A 17,500-nucleotide genomic window follows, 5' to 3' on the forward strand; every position below is an offset into this window, starting at 1 on the left:
CTCGTGAGAGAATGGAGCCATTAACGTGACTGCTGCTGTGATGACTCACCCCACTAGAGCCGGCCCCCGGGGTCGTTGTGGAGGCCCTGTGCTCATGTTGATGAGGATGTGGGTTTCAGGCCCCCTCCTGTGGTTGCAACCCAGCCGACAGACTCAAAGCTGGGAACAGCATGAGCTCACAGCAATCAACAATGCTGTAAATCAATTGTGCTAAAAAAATTGCTTGTGTCCATTTACTAAAAACAAAAAAAGTGTGTTCCAACTCCAAGTAATCCCACTATATGTAGCTGACACACACACACAAAGGTAAAGATTAGATTGTTTGTATTCAACAGCATTCCTGTCACTATGATGAAGCGTTTATATAATTTATCCAAACAGGCATATTGTGCAGTAAAGGTGTCAAATAGTGTTCTGCAGCCCAAGCGTGCCCCTTCCCCCCTCTCTCTCTCTAATAGCTGTTTTGTGTTTGTTATTTATTTATCTAGTGTCCCCTGTGCCATTAGGTTGAGTAATGGGGGTTCAGGCTAATCAAACACCCCCCTCGGCTCCTTGGCTCTCCCCCACCTTGGCACGCCTGCCAACCCTGGCTGTGCTGGGGGGCATATTTAGGAATGTCGCCTCCCTTATTCCCTCAGGTCTAGCAGCACAGCCCTCTGTTTTGTTTTTTTTTTTTTTTTGGTGGATTTAATGAGCCCTCTAATCCTGCATTTCTCCTGATTTTTTTTTTTTTTTTTTTTTTTACCTCCTGGATCTTCTTTTTTTTGTTTTGGTAGAGGCGTGCTGTTTTGTACCAGCTTCTGCTGTACATGTAAATGTTCCTTAAGACAGCTCCCCTGGGGAGTGAATGAGCGAGAGAGAGGGAGGGAGGGAAGGATGGATGGATGGGGGTAGTAGGATGCAAGAAGGGAGAGATTAACACATTGTATGTGGGATTCAGTTTCGCCTCATGTGCTTAGCACTGTGTGACTGACTCCATACTCCCTCTCAGAGAGCTAGACTGGCAGCAGAGAGCGGTGCTGAAGAGTACTGACGGGCAGGAGAACTGTATCTGAGGGGTAGGAGAACTGTATTTGAGGGGCAGGAGAACTGTATCTGTGGGGCAGGAGAACTGTATCTGAGGGGCAGGAGAACTGTGGGCAGGAGAACTGTATCTGTGGGGCAGGAGAACTGTATCTGTGGGGCAGGAGAACTGTATATGAGGGGCAGGAGAACTGTATCGGAGGGGCAGGAGAACTGTATCTGTGGGGCAGGAGAACTGTATCTGTGGGGCAGGAGAACTGTATCTGAGGGGCAGGAGAACTGTATCGGAGGGGCAGGAGAACTGTATCTGAGGGGCTGTGGAAGCCTCACGTCATGAGAGCATGTGGAAGCCTCTCATCATGACCAGTCTAATGTGGAGTTCAAATCTTGGAGGGGATGTTACAAGGTCCTTGCTGCTAGTCTTGTAAAAAGTGTTGCAGTTTTGCTCATATAATGCATGCATGAACAGACTGAACATGCACACAATGAAGTCAAAAGTCAAAAGCCCCAAAATGCACAATTGTCTTCAGAATCAGTATACAGTAAGTAGAAGTGTGATTTTCTTTGTTTAAAAAGACATTGCAACAGAATGTGAACTAACCGTAACCAAGCAGCAAGCAACTACTAAGTAATTAACTTACTTACTACTAACTTACTACTAACAAGCAACTAACAAAAATTTTCAAACTAATGCTGAGACTGCAGACTTTTGGTCTGTTTTAGCCTATGAATTGTGCTTCATGACTGGGTGCTGAGTTGCATAGAACTCCTTCAGGAAGTTCAGTGATCACTTGGTTATTATGAGAATTACATGCTTATTTGAAGCCATATTTGGAGTATTTGATGTTATATTTGAAGTAATGTGACTTAGGACTTTTACTCTAGGGCTGTTAAATTAAAATTGAATACGGTTGGCCAATTATATTTGTTATAACTGTGTTAAAGGAAAGTTCCATTTTTTAGCACTTTAAGGCCCTTTTCTGGCTTGTTTTGGATGAACTAGAGTGGTGGACACCGAAATTTTGACGATTGGTACTGTATTGACTTTTCTGACTCGTTTTGAATCGCCTTTGACTTCTCAGGGTGGCTGGCAATGGGCATACTGTAGTAAGCTACTCAAACATGTCCTAAAACAACCCTTAACGTTCGTTTTCAAAACTGTGCAACTCACCGAGTGGTTCGTGGTGTTCGTGATGTTCCAAAACCAAGTAGCGTAGCGAAATACAGTTTCTGTCGTCTTTTATTTGCCATTTTGTAAAATCCCATTGATTTCTGTTGGAAGACTCATTGCACGTTGATATTACTGCGCCACCATCTATGCTTCAGGCTCACAATTGAGCGGAAGTTTATACGTGGTTGTGAGGTGTCTGAAAAAATAGTTCCACAATAGCAAATAGGACGGCTGTAAATCAAACATTGCGCCGATATATTTGATTTTAATAATCAACGAACACCACTAACCACTCGGTGAGTTGCACAGTTTTGAAAACGAACGCTAAGGGTTGTTTTAGGACATGTTTGAGTAGCCTACTACAGTATGCCCATTGCCAGCCACCCTGAGAAGTCAAAGGCGAGTCAGAAAAGTCGAGACCGGACCAATCGTCAAAATTTCGGTGTCCACCACTCTAGTTCATCCAAAACAAACCAGAAAAGGGCCTTAAAGTGCTAAAAACCGGAATTTTCCTTTAACTTTAGATTGAAGCCTCATTTGCTCTGAATAGACAGATGAGTCAGCATTTTAGATTATTGGTGTCAAAATGGTTTTGCTGAGTCATAATGATTTTGAAAGATGTCATTGTATTTCTGTCTCAGTGTATTTAAGCCCATCTTTTTTCATTTAACTTTGTTTTTCTTCTGTGATTTGTGAAGGCAGCCATTTATGAAGACCTGCTGATATAAGCTTTAAGTTATTCTTTTTGAGAAGATCACATAATTTCATGGACATTTAAAATATGGATCAGTCGAAAAATAGATAGCAATAGGTGGGCAATTCTGTAGGGCGATAATATTGACCTGCTCTATGATCATGCTCTACTTTGACTTTAGGATTTAGGTATGTTTACACCATGACTGAGTTTGTGTTGTACAGTGAGTTGTATTATCCATCTAATCTATTTGGATTGCAGGTCTGCACTGTGCAATGCTTGCTGTCATTTAGAACTTTGTAGCTTTTATTTGTAACATGCTCCAGCCTAGGGCATTAAACTGTTCAGTTTATAATCAGTGTGTGTGTGTGTGTGTGTGTGTGTGTGTGTGTGTGGACAGAGTGCATGTGTGTGTTTATGTGTGCATTTCTGCTGCGTCGAGCCCAACTCTCTTAATTAGCCTCTTACCCCCCGAGGTGCTGTGTGTGTGTGTGTGTGTGTGTGTGTGTGTGTGACAGGTGTGTTCCTCCTAGCTGTCTGTATGCTGAGGTGTCCAGCCCACACCCTCAGCATCATCTGGACGCCTCACGGCACTAATGACCAACACACAGTGTCAGGCCAGTGCTTGTGGGGTCTCTCTCTCTCTCTCTCTCTCTCTCTCTCTCTCTCTCTCTCTCTCTCTCTCGGCGCTCGCTCTCGCTCTCTCTCTCTCTCTCTCTCTCGTGCACGCTCTCTATCTCTCTCTCTCTCTCTCTCTCTCTCTCTCTCTCTCTCTCGTCACGCTCGCTCTCGCTCTCTCTCTCTCTCTCTCTCTCTCTCTCTCGCACGCTCTCTATCTCTCGCTCTCTCTCTCTATCTCTCTCTCTCTCTCTCGTGCATGCTCTCTCACTCTCTCTCTCTCACTCTTTCTTTCTCTCTCTCTTTCTCTCTCTCTGTGTCAAACCAGCCCTCGGGGCCACAGAGTCTCTTGAATGGATCCTGCTGATATTGTTTTCTGTGTCCTCTCTCTCTCTCTCTATCTCTCTCTCTCTCTCTCTCTCTCTCTCTCTCTCTCGCTGATATTGTTTTCTGAGTCCTCTTAGCGTCCCACACCTCTCCAAATGAATGCCTCCTTAGCACTTTAACTACTATGGGTTAACTTTGGAACGGATGCGTGTGGGAGAGGAAGAAGGAAAAGGAAGAGAAAGGGGAAAAAAAGAAAGAGAATAAAGTCTCTTCTCTTCTCTTCTCATCTTTTTATTCTGGGACAGTGAGGACGCTTATGCAATAGAGGGTTTTAGAGAAGTTATGCCCGGAGCTGTCCAGATGGAGATGTTCGTTAGCGGAGAATTCGTTTTTTTTTTTTTTTGTAAGAGCTTCACACAGTGTCTGCAAGCAATGTTTTACAGAGCCGTGTGTGTGTGTGTGATAAAAGGTTGGAGAGTGAGAAAGAGTGAGGGCTAAATTCTGTATGTCTATTTGCGTGAGTATGTATGCATGATGATTTTTTTTGCACCATTGGTGCTGCATGCGGATGCTTGCACATGTGCACGTGCCCACACACACACGCACACACAGACACACACACAGACACACACACAGACACACACACACAGACACACAGACAGAGCTGCTTCAGAGAGAGCTAATGCATGCTCTTCTTTCAGCTGGTCATCATGGCGGGGACGGTCCTGCTGGCCTACTACTTTGAGTGCACGGACACGTTTGGCATCCACATCCAGGGGTTCTTCTGCAACGACGCTGACCTGATGAAGCCCTACCCCGGCGTGGAGGAGAGCAGCTTCGTCCCCCCCCTCATCCTCTACTGCGTGGTGGCAGCCGTCCCAACCGGCGTGGTGAGAAACCGCAACCCCTATCTGTCTGTGTCTGTCTGTGTCTGTCTGTCTCTGAAAGTCTGTCTGTTTTTGAATATCTGTCTACATGTCTTTCTTTCTTTCTTTCTTTCTTTCTTTCTTTCTTTCTCTTATACACTCTCTCTCTCTCTCTCTCCCTCCCTCTCTCTCTCTCTCTCTCTCTCTCCCTCCCTCTCTCTCTCTCTCTCTCTCTTTCTGGCTTAATTCATTTGGAGGATATGAGTTTGGAGGAGATAAGTTTGCATAGATCCAGAATTTGCAGAGTTACAGGAACTGAGGAACAGTTTGGTTTACTGCCAGGGAGAGGCAGTTTCTCTGGTATTCTCGAGTGCTACATACAGTGCTTCATCTGTTTGTTTGGAGAAGATGTGTAGAATTCCTCCAGGACACCAGTGTTTACTGTTCATACTGAGTCTGAAACTGAAGCTGACCAGCTCATATTTTGGGTGCGAGATTGACAGCGTATTTTGCCAACAGTGCATGCGCTCTGTGGCCAGAGGGAAGTCAGACGCACAAAGTGGGGCAGAGCCAGGCCGAAGTTAATTCATGAATTATAGATATAAGAGGAGTCATTCAGTAGCAACCATCTGGGAGCAGTGTTAAATACACACATGGACCACTAGAGGGCACTGTGTGTCCACCAGTCTGAGGTTGAACACTCAACACCCGCTCCCTGGCTCCTCTGAGGTGATGGGGGGCCTGGGCTGCAGGGCCGAACTATGTTGTTTATGTTTATGTTTTGGGCACATTTTGTCCAAAGAGACTTACAACAAATAAGTGTTATGTTTTTATATGAGACATGCAGCTCTCAGATTGTAAGTCAGGAGAGTCTGGGGGAATATTGTTAAGTTTTGGTTTTATTTACTGCACACATACAGACTATGATTTTTTTTAGGAGGAACATCAAATTATACACATACCTATTATTCCTTTTTACCTGGGCTGTCAAAATAACATGTTCATAACATCAACATGTTATAAAAAAAATATTGCCATTTGTTTTGGAGCAAGAATCAATATTTTGGGCTGTAGGTGGATGTCACTGCTGTTGGGCTGTAGGTGGATGTTACTGCTGTTGGGCTGTAGGTGGATGTTAGTGCTACAGTAGGTGTAATCGTAATCTGTAGGTGGATATACGATAGTCTCATTTCTGAATGAAGTTGCCTGTAGGCGTATTTGAATGTTTCATACATCCTGCTGTCTGAACTATCAGTACACATCACCTCAGTAATGTTCAGGGAAAAAATAAATAAAATATAAATACTCAAAGGTAATTGTAGGTAAATTATTTCTGACCGTAATTAAACTTTTTAAATGTTTTCATCTTTACTATAAAAGGTTCATGGAGGCTAATGACAATTCACAGTGGGTTTGATAACAGGTTTGATCAGTGCTTTAGTTATGTTAACTCATACATTTAGACAAACTACGAGATGGCTTAATCTGGAATAAAGAAAATGTGTTCATTCAACACCAGTTGAAATTGTTGTTGCTGAAGTTTTTCCTCTTGGCTCATGGCTCGCACATTTGTGTCTTATGTTGTGACCACCTGTCTCTCCACCTCTCTCTCAGTGCCCCTTCCTCTCCATCTGTCTCTCCACCTCTCTCAGTGCATCTTCCTCTCCACCTTTCTCTCAGTGCCTCTTCCTCTCTATCTCTATCTCTCTCTCTCAGGGCATCTTCCTCTCCATCTCTATCTCTCTCTCTCTCAGTGCATCTTCCTCTTCACCTGTCTCTTAACCTCTAACTTGGTGCCTCTTCTTCTTGACTGGTCTCTTCTCTTCTCTCTTGCCTCCTCTTCACCTGTCTCTTCTCCTCTCTTGCTCCCTCACCTGTCTCTCCTCCTCTCTCTTTCACTGCCTCTTTCTATTCACCTGTCTCTCTCTCTCTTGCTACCTCTTCCTCTTCACCTGTCTCTCCTCACCTCACATTGCCTATTTCTCTTCACCTGTCTCTCCTCACCTCACACTGCCTATTTCTCTTCACCTGTCTCTCCTCCTCTCTCCTCGGATTAAAAATAATGTCGGGAGTCGGGACTTCTCGCTGCTTTTTCTTTTTTTCACCTTTTCTTAATAATTTGTTATAGACTGCCTCATCTTGGTAGACATAACTGGAATACCAAATGCATTGTTTCATGCATTTCATCATTTGTGCACCATGCTTACGTAGCTGATGAAAGTGCAGGTTGGGAAAAAAAAACTGTCAGAAAATTGTCTTTCAATCTCAGTGGCTAACATGGTATCCATACCGGAGAGGTACAAAAACAGCCTTAACATCCCCTTCCACTCACACAAATGTGACCCTGTGAAATCTAAACTCGCAATCTCTCAGAAAGACCTGGCCTCAAATAGACTCAGTTGCAGTTTAGCGCCCTAGGGTAGCAGGTCTTATCTGCACACAGACAGGTAATATCAGCTCTAGACCCAGACTAGAGCCAAAGCTGGCCCCAGAAGAAGCTCTACTCTGAGACACAGTGAGAAACACTCACTGAGACATAAGGATGTATGCCCCAGCACTTTGAGCATGTGAGAAAGTGCTTTACTGAATAACATCCATTATTAATGTTATGATAATCACTCTTTTGCTTGGGCTCGTGTTTCTCACCCAGAGGTGACGTGACGTGATGCATAGCGTCTTGGAATTGACTCCGCATTTCTTTCCACACACTAATTCCTCCCAGTAAAACACATTTACACACATTTTGGCAGTAGGTCGGTGTTTCAAAGCAGTCATCGTCATAGAATTCAACAAATTAATCACCAAATACAGCTTGCAATAATGCCTCCATGAACCAACTCAACCCCTCTGGTTGAATGGCAATTAAAATATTCAGTGCATTTCTATTTAATCGCTGACTTCCTGTGCGTGCTAAGGAGTGATTGACAGCTTCAGTCAGAGGTAGATGGCTGATCACTGTGTGATTCCTGTTTACTGCTGATAACACCCCACAATGCACCTGGCACTGGTAGGGCTACGGTGGCAGGTCAGAACCTCGTCTGCCCCAAGTTCTGCCTCTCTTGGGGCATTTGTCTGGGCAGAGTCGAGACCTGAGATTACCGGATGCTCGAAATGAGGCTTGAATAGACTGGAGTAAATAAGCGTATCAACAGAGAAAAATCCCAACCTGCTGTGTGATTGGTGGTGGTGGTGGTGGGGGGGTCTGTCCTTGGGCGGAAAAAGCACTACCCCACCCCTCCTTCTCGCGTCCTTTTCACAATATTAGACTTGCTTGAGCGAGCCTTCCAGTTTGTGACATAATATCAGAGACTCCATCAGAATAAATTGAATGCATCAGAAGCAGGCTAGGCTGGCTTTGCTTGGCGCCCTGCTTCCTCTTGTTGTCTTAACAGCAGTGTGCACGCTGAATTAATCTAAATAAATGCTCTCAAATCCCTCTGCTACTCTTTCTGTTTACTGTTCAAGCCATTGCTGTTAGACAATTACCAGTTTCCAGAGATATGGCCGGCTTTATTACAATCTGTTATGCGTTTTTTTTTCTTTTTTCTTTACTCTAATCCAGTCACTTCTTTCAGAACAGCAATGGCTGCGGTGACAACTACTCTCTGGTCACACCACTGGGCAGAGATGATGTCCAGCCCTCTGAAATAAAGCGTTAAGAGCCCATGAAGGGCTTGCAGGCCATGTGAAGGCTGGCCAGACAATACGAGGGCTCACTCCGGGCTCAGTGTTAAACAAAAGGGGTTTTACATTTACCCTGAAAGAGCCATGTCCAGCGGGCAGCAATTTGCTCATGAACAAGAAGACCCTTATGGCAGGAGAGGATACTTTGTGGCTTGGCAGCTGGGTACTCACAGCTGAAAGTAGCTTTAAGGAAGAGGGCATAAAGGCATGCTTCTTCGAAGGCTTGAAAGCCAGGCCAACACATATGGAGTCTAGGCCTCAGAGAGGACTGGATTTGGGAACACATATCTTACCAATGTGATCTTAAAGGTGTAGTCACTAGACCTCAGAGAGGACTATATCTGGGAACACATATCTTACCAATGTGATCTTAAAGGTGTAGTCACTAGACCTCAGAGAGGACTGGATCTGGGAACACATATCTTACCAATGTGATCTTAAAGGTGTAGTCACTAGACCTCAGAGAGGACTGGATCTGGGAACACATATCTTACCAATCTCACATATCTTACCAATCTTACTGATCTTAAAGGTGTAGTCAGTGGTAGCACAGGAAGTTGCGTTTGTTTGTGCTTGTGTTTATGTTTATGATTTATAATCATTTTTAGCAAATGATTTTGTCCAAAACAACATACATTATATCTCAACCAAGGACCAAATGAAACACACCTGAGAGGTAGCTCACCCCTCCCTTCAGTATTCCCAGGGAAGCTCCACACAGGTTTTCATTTTTGTTCGTGGCACAGGCTGTCCCAACTTTGTTCATTTCCTGTTTTCTGGGCTGCCTACAGAAACGTTTTTTTTGTTTTGTTTACAGTGTACTCACGGAATGGGCAGCTAGCATATGGTGAGGAGATGAGTATAAGTATAAGTATATATACTTTTTTGATCTCGTGAGGGAAATTTGGTCTCTTTGGTAAATTAGTGAAACACAGCACACAGTGAACACACAGTGAGGTGAAGCACACACTAATCCCGGCGCAGTGAGCTGCCTGCTACAACGGTGGCGCTCGGGGAGCAGTGAGGGGTTGGGTGCCTTGCTCAAGGGCACTTCAGCCGCGGCCCATTGGTCGGGGCTCGAACCGGCAACCCTCCGGTTACAAGTCCAGAGTGCTAACCAGTGGGCCACGGCTGCCCTATGATGATGATTGCTGAATGTGACAAAAAATGTTTTGAAAATCTTTTGAAAAATGTTCCGAAATAACATACAGTACAGTCGCTGACTGCACCTGTAAGACATTTGCTCGCTGAGATTCCTAAGTGTACATTCTTTTTCATTAGGTCCTGATGGGATGATCTAATGTTTAACCGGCTCTTGAGTTTCTTTATAATGCATGTGCACAAAATTAAGTCACCCCTCCTAAGCACAGTTTGTATGTTGGAATAATATCCCACCACGTCCGCCTCTATGAAGGACACAGAGGAGAAATAGGGGGTCATTCCTGTGCCTCCTTGCTGCAGGCAGTGAAGGTGGTCACAAAGTTCATTGTGTGAACTACCGTGCTCTCAGAACACATAAATCTGACAGAATGCAGTGGTGCGCTTCTGACTTGTGCATTGGCAGATGTGGGAGGCTCATGAGACAATTAGGAGTTTTAGGCAGTTACGGAAGGGAAAGTGTTAGCACAGGCTTGATTATGTATTCTGCTGTATGTATGAAAACGGCAGGGGACCACACATCTGTTTAGCACTGAAAGTAGTCAGCCTATTAAAAGCAGATGCAACTCAGATTACACGTTAGATGCATGAATAAAATAACTTTTAAGAGACAATGTATGCTTTATTCAGAGCACCAGTTTTGCTTATTTGTACCGTTAAAACCAACCGTTTCTTTTGTCTGTTTTGTTCTGTTTGTCCATCTCCATTTTCCTACGTGTTGAGTTTGTTTCTTGTTGCCACTCAAATAGTCACAATTTTATCTTAGTGGTGTTAAGTTACTTTCTCTCTGTCTGTTGATAATCTTACAAGCATACGGTTATGTGTTATGTATGCAATTGGCCACAGATGAAGTATATTCAACGTCAAAATGAAAGTCCACAGCAGATGCAGTCTGCTGATTGGCCCAGTTGCTGTTTGCACTGCGCTTCATAATCTACATCTGAGTTTTTGACACTGCCTTAGAGTTTAGTTGTTTAAACTTCAAACTAATAACATTATTATTATTATTATTATTATTATTATTATTATTATTATTATTATTATTATTATATTACGGCTAACGAATCTCCTCTCCTCCTGCGTGTGTGCAGATCTTCATCGGGGAGATGTCCATGTTCATCATGAAGTCCACTCGACACACCCTGTTGCTCCAGGAGAAGACCATCGTGACGGGCGAGTGCTGCTACCTCAACCCCCTCATACGCAGGATCATCAGGTTCATCGGTGAGCCAGACAAACAGACAGACAGACAGTCCTGAGCTGCAGAACACATGCATCTTTTAACCATGTGTAGTGTAGAAGGTGCAGAACACATCTTTTAACCGTATACAGTATAAAAGCAAAACACAGAATGCAGAACATGTGCGTCTTTTAACCGTATACAGTATAGAAGCAGAACACAGAATGCAGAACATGTGCGTCTTTTAACCGTATACACATGTACAGTATAAAAGACACAGAACACATGCATTAACTGTATACAGTATCGAATGTGCAGAACATGTGCATTAACTATACAGTATTGAAGGTGCATGTTATACTAGCATGCCTAGAAGTGATGTCTCTAAACACATCAACATCAGTGCAGTTGATCAAATGCGTTATTGGATATCGTAAATCTTAATTGTCTTCATGATAACGGGTTACTTAAAATCGGTACCATCAATCCAGAGAAATGAGCGAAAATGTTTTCATCAATCATCTAAACAGAAAATTTAATTTGGAGAAAAAGAAACCCAACAACTGTGACCTTTTTTCTGTATAAACTGAAATGAATTCTGGTTTATATAAAGATAAATGACAACCACACAAAAATCAATTCAATTCAATTTCATATATGTATCTCCATAACATATTAATATATCTGATCGGCCAGCTTGAATTTGGTCTCCCTTGAGAAAAAATTTAGATGGTGGTGGCGAAATGAAAAACCTTATGGGAAGAAATACAGAGCAGAACCATGATTCAGAAGGGACAGACCAAAGGGTTTGCAGCCAGCATGTTAGACAGAGGGTTTCATACACGCATATTGGGACAAGCATATTAGCATACACTCTTAAAATGAATGTGTTGTCCCTATCTGGACACATAAATGTTTTTAAAAAACACACAATTTGTGTTATTTTCAACACATATTGTGTAACTAAAAAAAAAACTAAAGATGTGTTAAAAAACAACGCATGTTGTGTTGTTTTCAACACATTGTGTAACAAATTAAAAAGAGGAAACAACAGAAACTGTGTTGTCCCTATCTGGACACAGAGATGTGTTAAAAAACAACGCAAATTGTATTATTTTCAACACATTTGTTTTAAGAGTGTTCACACAACATAGATACACATAGGAGTTGTGTATTTACCTTATTCTCTGTCTCTTAACTGCCCAAAACAAATGTCTCCCTTTGGAGAAAATAAAGGCTAATGTAATCGGATCTGATCTAATAAATACAAGTTTAAAAATCGGTACTGTATGGCGTATACAGAGTCTGTGGAGGGTGAAAGTGGGGTGAGTGAACTGCATAGTGGTTCCACTGTATACTACTACTTTGTGCACCTTCACCATGACACTCACTCTCTTGAGCACCTTGCCAGGCACACATAACTAACTGTTTGGACTATGGCACACATAACTGGACATTGTTTGGACTCATGAGCACCTTTCACCACACATCTCACTCTCTTGAGCACCTTGCCAGGCACACATAACTAAGGACTATGGTTGGACTACTGTTTGCACCTTCACCATGACACTCACTCTCTTGAGCACCTTGCTAGGCACACATAACTAAGGACTATGGTTGGACTACTGTTTGCACCTTCACCATGACACTCACTATCTTGAGCACCTTGCTAGGCACACATAACTAAGGACTATGGTTGGACTACTTTTTGCACCTTCACCATGACACTCACTCTCTTGAGCACCTTGCTAGGCACACATAACTAAGGACTATGGTTGGACTACTGTTTGCACCTTCACCATGACACTCACTCTCTTGAGCACCTTGCTAGGCACACATAACTAAGGACTATGGTTGGACTACTGTTTGCACCTTCACCATGACACTCACTCTCTTGAGCACCTTGCCAGGCACACATAACTAAGGACTATGGTTGGACTACTGTTTGCACCTTCACCATGACACTCACTCTCTTGAGCACCTTGCTAGGCACACATAACTAAGGACTATGGTTGGACTACTGTTTGCACCTTCACCATGACACTCACTCCCTTTAGCACCTTACCAGTCCCGGCCCTGTCACTACAAGCGTCTTATGCTTGATCACCCTCAAGCACATTGGACTTTCTTAATTTAACTTATATAGTGTATTTAGTATTTAGTTTTGTTAGTTTTCTTATCTTTCTTATCTTCTACTGTCTTTATTGTACAGTGGAGTTTAGTTATATGTTTATACTTATACTTATGTTCAGAGCCGGACAGTAACGGAGTACATTTACTTGAGTACAGTACTTGAGTACAATTCTGAGGGATCTGTACTTTACTTGAGTATCATTTTTGGGGAGTACTCATGACTTTACTCAAGTACATTTGAGAGGCAAATATTGGACTCTTTACTCCACTACATTTCTATCCATAACCGTGAGTACCCGTTACTTCTTCTAAAAAAAAAGGAAAAAAGAAAAATCTTGGAGACCCTCAATTTGTTGTTTCTCTCTCAAACGTGATTGGATTGTGCAGGCGCCACTGATTGGGACAGCCTATCAGCAATCACCTTCAGCTTTCCGCCAAAGTCAACTCCATGGTCAGATTTAGATAAGAGACAAAACCATGGACGAAACAATGGATGAAGATGCAGCAGGTCCATCCCAGGAATGTGTCAACCTGTGGCCCCACCTCGCTAGATTATTTAAATTTTCTGAACAAGTTAATGATAGTTTTCGCTTTAAGTGTTTTAATTACAAAATAGTATTTTGTATTCGAAATACATATTTTAAATTCATGTATTAGCAATACTGCCCATCCCTGGCAACATGGTAAAAAGATGAAAATTACTTGATTTTACTTTCAATTACTTTTACATTCTCCAAGGTATTAACATTAACATTTTTCATAACTCGATGTAGGACGATTCTGTACATAAATGTAAGCACTGTGGCAGTAGTAATGCAATATTTAGAAAATGTAGGCTACTCTTGTACTCTTGATCCTCAAGTACTTTTAAAAACAAGTACTTCAGTACTTTTACTTAAGTAGACATCTGACTGTTGTACTTTTACTTGTACTTGAGTAAAATTTAGCAAAAGGGTATCTGTACTTTTACTCAAGTAATGAAGCTGTGTACACTGTCTGCCTCTGCTTATGTTTACCATTTCTGCTTTAAGTGCATGTTGTGTGTTATGTCTGTATGCTACTGAGACCCTTGAATTTCCCCTTGAGGATCAATCAAGGATCTATCTATCTATCTATCTATCTACTCTTAACATTACTATTACAAACATTAGAAGGGCACTGAAGCAGAGAGCTGTATTAGTGATGGCCTTCGTTTATATTACTCCTCATAAGCTGGCACAGAGTATGCAAATGCAACATGGGCAATTTATTGAAAGCAATCCGGTGTGAATGGGCAGATTCTTGAAAAGAGGAATGAATGTGAACACACTAGAGTAGCTCCCAATATTTAGTCCAATCATTCATTCATTATTCGTTTCTTCTTACCATGATGCAGCTTTGGCCTGCACCTGGCCTCAAAATAGGTGGTATGTGCACACAAGCACTCTGCTAAACGATGGACAGATTCTTACCATGTTTCAGAGATTTTTAATTAAACATTCATCTTAATGAGCATTACGGCTAACAGCATAACAGCTGCCACAAGTCCACTGATGAGGCATCACACTGGCACATGCAGGTCATGTTACACACACACACACACACACACACACACACACACACACACAAACACACACACACACACACACACACACACACACACACACACACACACACACTGCAGCTTCAGTGTTTCCCACAGAATTGAATTATATTTGTGGTGGTAGGTTTGCAGAATTAACTTGAATGCAACAGTTTTTAGCAAATTAGCTCAGCGTGGTTATGATGCTAACCATTACATTACATTACATTTAGCAGACACTTCTTGACCAAAGTGACTTACATATGTCAGCTATATTACAAGGGATCACATTGTCCCCGGAGCAACTTGGGGTTAAGTGCCTTGCTCAAGGGCACAACGGTGGAAGCCGGGAATTGAACCGACAACTTTCAGGCTACTGCACACTAGCCCAGCTCCTTAACCACTACACTACCACCGCCCCGCTAACCAGATTTAAGCACAACTTAGCACAACCTGGAAAGTCATTGTGTGGTGGTCAATGTTGATATTGTGGTGGGCCGCCACAAATAAGTCAAGATATGGGAAACACTGAGCTTGCTGTAGGCATGATGTGGTTGTGATCCATCTCCGACCAGGTGCAGACAAACCTGAATATTTGTTTAGAGTATTTACTCAGCCTAGGTATTTGGAGAAATTCTTCTTGCTTCGTTCAAGAATTTCCCAACAGTCCCAGTAAGAACACTGAGGTACAGTTTGCTTTGCTGACTTTCCACCAGTGAAAAAGCGGATGACTGTATGTGTTGATGTGTAGATATGCTATACATGGATTTCTATGCAACGTCACGAAAACATGCGTGCACAACTAAGAGGCAGAAAGCACCACAGAAAAGCATAGAGCAGTGCTTTCCATGAAAAGGATAAAATGAGTTTTTGTGCTGAAAACTGCACCAATTCGAAATCACGATGGATAGAGAATGTCCAATATGTTCAATATCCCTAACAGAATGCATGTCTTCGCCAAAAATGCCAAAAGACGATGTTATATTAATAAAGCAAATGAACGGCAAACTCTGAAATACAGTCTCAAATGAGCTGTTATTATCATTGAGACAACAGGGATATACAAAAAAATTGAGTGTAGCTTACAGCAGCCGACTATTAGGTTAAGTTTATAACGTTGTGGACGGCCACCAAGCGTCTTCTGCCCCACGGCTGCGTGCGCATCTTGTTTTGTTGGTAAACGGGAAAGCCGTCTATATGACACCTAACACTAGGTCTGACATATCATACTCAAATGGAAATTAGAATAAAGGTCAAATAAAAGTGATTGCTGCGCTCTCATCAAGATTGCCATTTATTATCCTATATGAGAAACAATTAATGTGTTATTTATGTGTCAGTTTTTTTTGTTTACTACAGTTTCTTTACTCCATTTTTTTCCCCCAGTCAAGCTCCCTGGTGAAGTCAGCCATCAATCTATATTTGCTGCTTGGCTAGAACGGTCATCATGGCAAGCCGGCTGTTGCCCACCATGGAGTAGATTTCAGATGAGGTTTTGGCTCGAGCAGAGTTAAACCCTGTTCGTTCCCTTAGCAGGGTTAGCAGGCGTTAATGCATAATTCAGAGGCTAGCTAGGTAATGGGGTCCTGGGAGCCCTGCGCTAGTAATGATATGGGCCATTGTATCCAGCGCCTCTCTCTTTCACCCAAAGCTCACACACAATCTTCCACACTAGTGACCAGAGAATATTCTGCTCTTTTGTCTTTGATGGAAAGTGAAAGCTCTCTCTCTCTCTCTCTCTCTCTCCCCCTCCCTCCCTCCCTCTCTCTGCCTCTCTCTCTCCCTCCCTCTCTCTATCTCTCTCTCTCTCTGTGTCATTGAGCCCATTGTTCTTTTCTTCTCTCTCTCTCTGGCAATGAGAGGCTGGGAATTATAATACAGCTCACTCCACAGTTACAATTTCATGCTGAGGCAAATCTGATAATATCACTGTCACTGGAGATTGGTAGAGAAAGTGAATATTTGAAGAGTGCTGTGATGTTCATGTGTGGAGGTTATGTGCACTTTCTTTCCTCTCCCGAGACAGCAGCTATTTGATTAAATTATCCACCACTTCTGAAGATGTTTTAGGGAAAAAGACATCTTTGGAGATGGTGGTAGTGATTACAAGTTGATACAGAAGATTCACTGAAACTAATCCTTTTGACCTCGTTTGCTGTTTGATTGTTTGCGATGCTCTGAGGGGTTGGTGGTGTTGGTGCAGTCATGTGTGCGTGTTTGTGTGAGTGAGTGCGTGTGTGTGTGTTGTGTGTGTGAGAAAGAGGAGGAGGGTGTTAATGACCGAAGAGGCATCCTAATGGTCATCTCTTCCGGCAGGTGTCTTTGCTTTCGGCCTCTTCGCCACGGATATCTTCGTCAACGCCGGCCAGGTCGTCACGGGCAACCTGGCACCGTACTTCCTCAGCGTGTGCAAGCCAAACTACACGGGCACCGAGTGCCGCTTCAACCACCAGTTCATCACCAATGGCAACATCTGCACCGGCAACCTGGTGGTTGTGGAACGGGCACGGCGGTCGTTCCCCTCCAAAGAGGCCTCCCTGAGTGTCTACTCTGCCATCTACGTTACAGTGAGTCTCTGGCTTCTCGGACAGCCCTCGCTGATGGCAGGATGTACATAATAACAGACAGGGGTGCGTTTCCCAAAAGCATAGTTGCTAACCTGTTAGCAACTTGGTTGGCAATGGGAAATTGCATTGCAACAAACAACTTAGTTAGTAACTTAGTTAGCAACTATGCTTTTGGGAAACGCACGCCAGACTAGTAGATAGCAGTTAAAAGTGAGCTGGACCAGCATTGGACTTATTGGCTATAGAACAGCATAGTGGATACATGGTATGCAGAGTAATTCAACATCACTTAGAATCCCTCTCCCATCAGTTTATCTGTGATGGTACTCTATAGAAACCCTCTCATATGTTTGTCTGTGATGGTCGTATAAAGTATCCCTCCTAGCTATGTTTCTCTGTGATGGTACTCCCAAAGACTCCCAGGACATGTGGTAGATGTGGGGATTTGGAATGAAAAATGAAAAGGGGAAAAAAAAAAATCAGGCCGTCAGTGGAGTGTGGCAGGGAGGCATCCGGAG

General features: G+C 43.0%; 1 protein-coding gene across 1 annotated transcript in view; it reads left to right on the forward strand.

The window, feature by feature from the left end:
- The window catches only part of plppr1 (phospholipid phosphatase related 1), a 38,600-nt gene that overhangs the window by 15,505 nt on the left and 5,595 nt on the right, over positions 1-17,500 (forward strand). Inside the window, exons 3-5 of the mRNA XM_048259763.1 lie at positions 4,535-4,723; positions 10,633-10,765; positions 16,732-16,982. Of these exons, the coding sequence (XP_048115720.1) occupies positions 4,535-4,723; positions 10,633-10,765; positions 16,732-16,982 (573 nt within the window). The remainder of the gene's footprint in view (positions 1-4,534; positions 4,724-10,632; positions 10,766-16,731; positions 16,983-17,500) is intronic.

Source organism: Alosa alosa, chromosome 12, assembly GCF_017589495.1.
Source record: "Alosa alosa isolate M-15738 ecotype Scorff River chromosome 12, AALO_Geno_1.1, whole genome shotgun sequence".
Classification (NCBI taxonomy): domain Eukaryota; kingdom Metazoa; phylum Chordata; class Actinopteri; order Clupeiformes; family Clupeidae; genus Alosa; species Alosa alosa.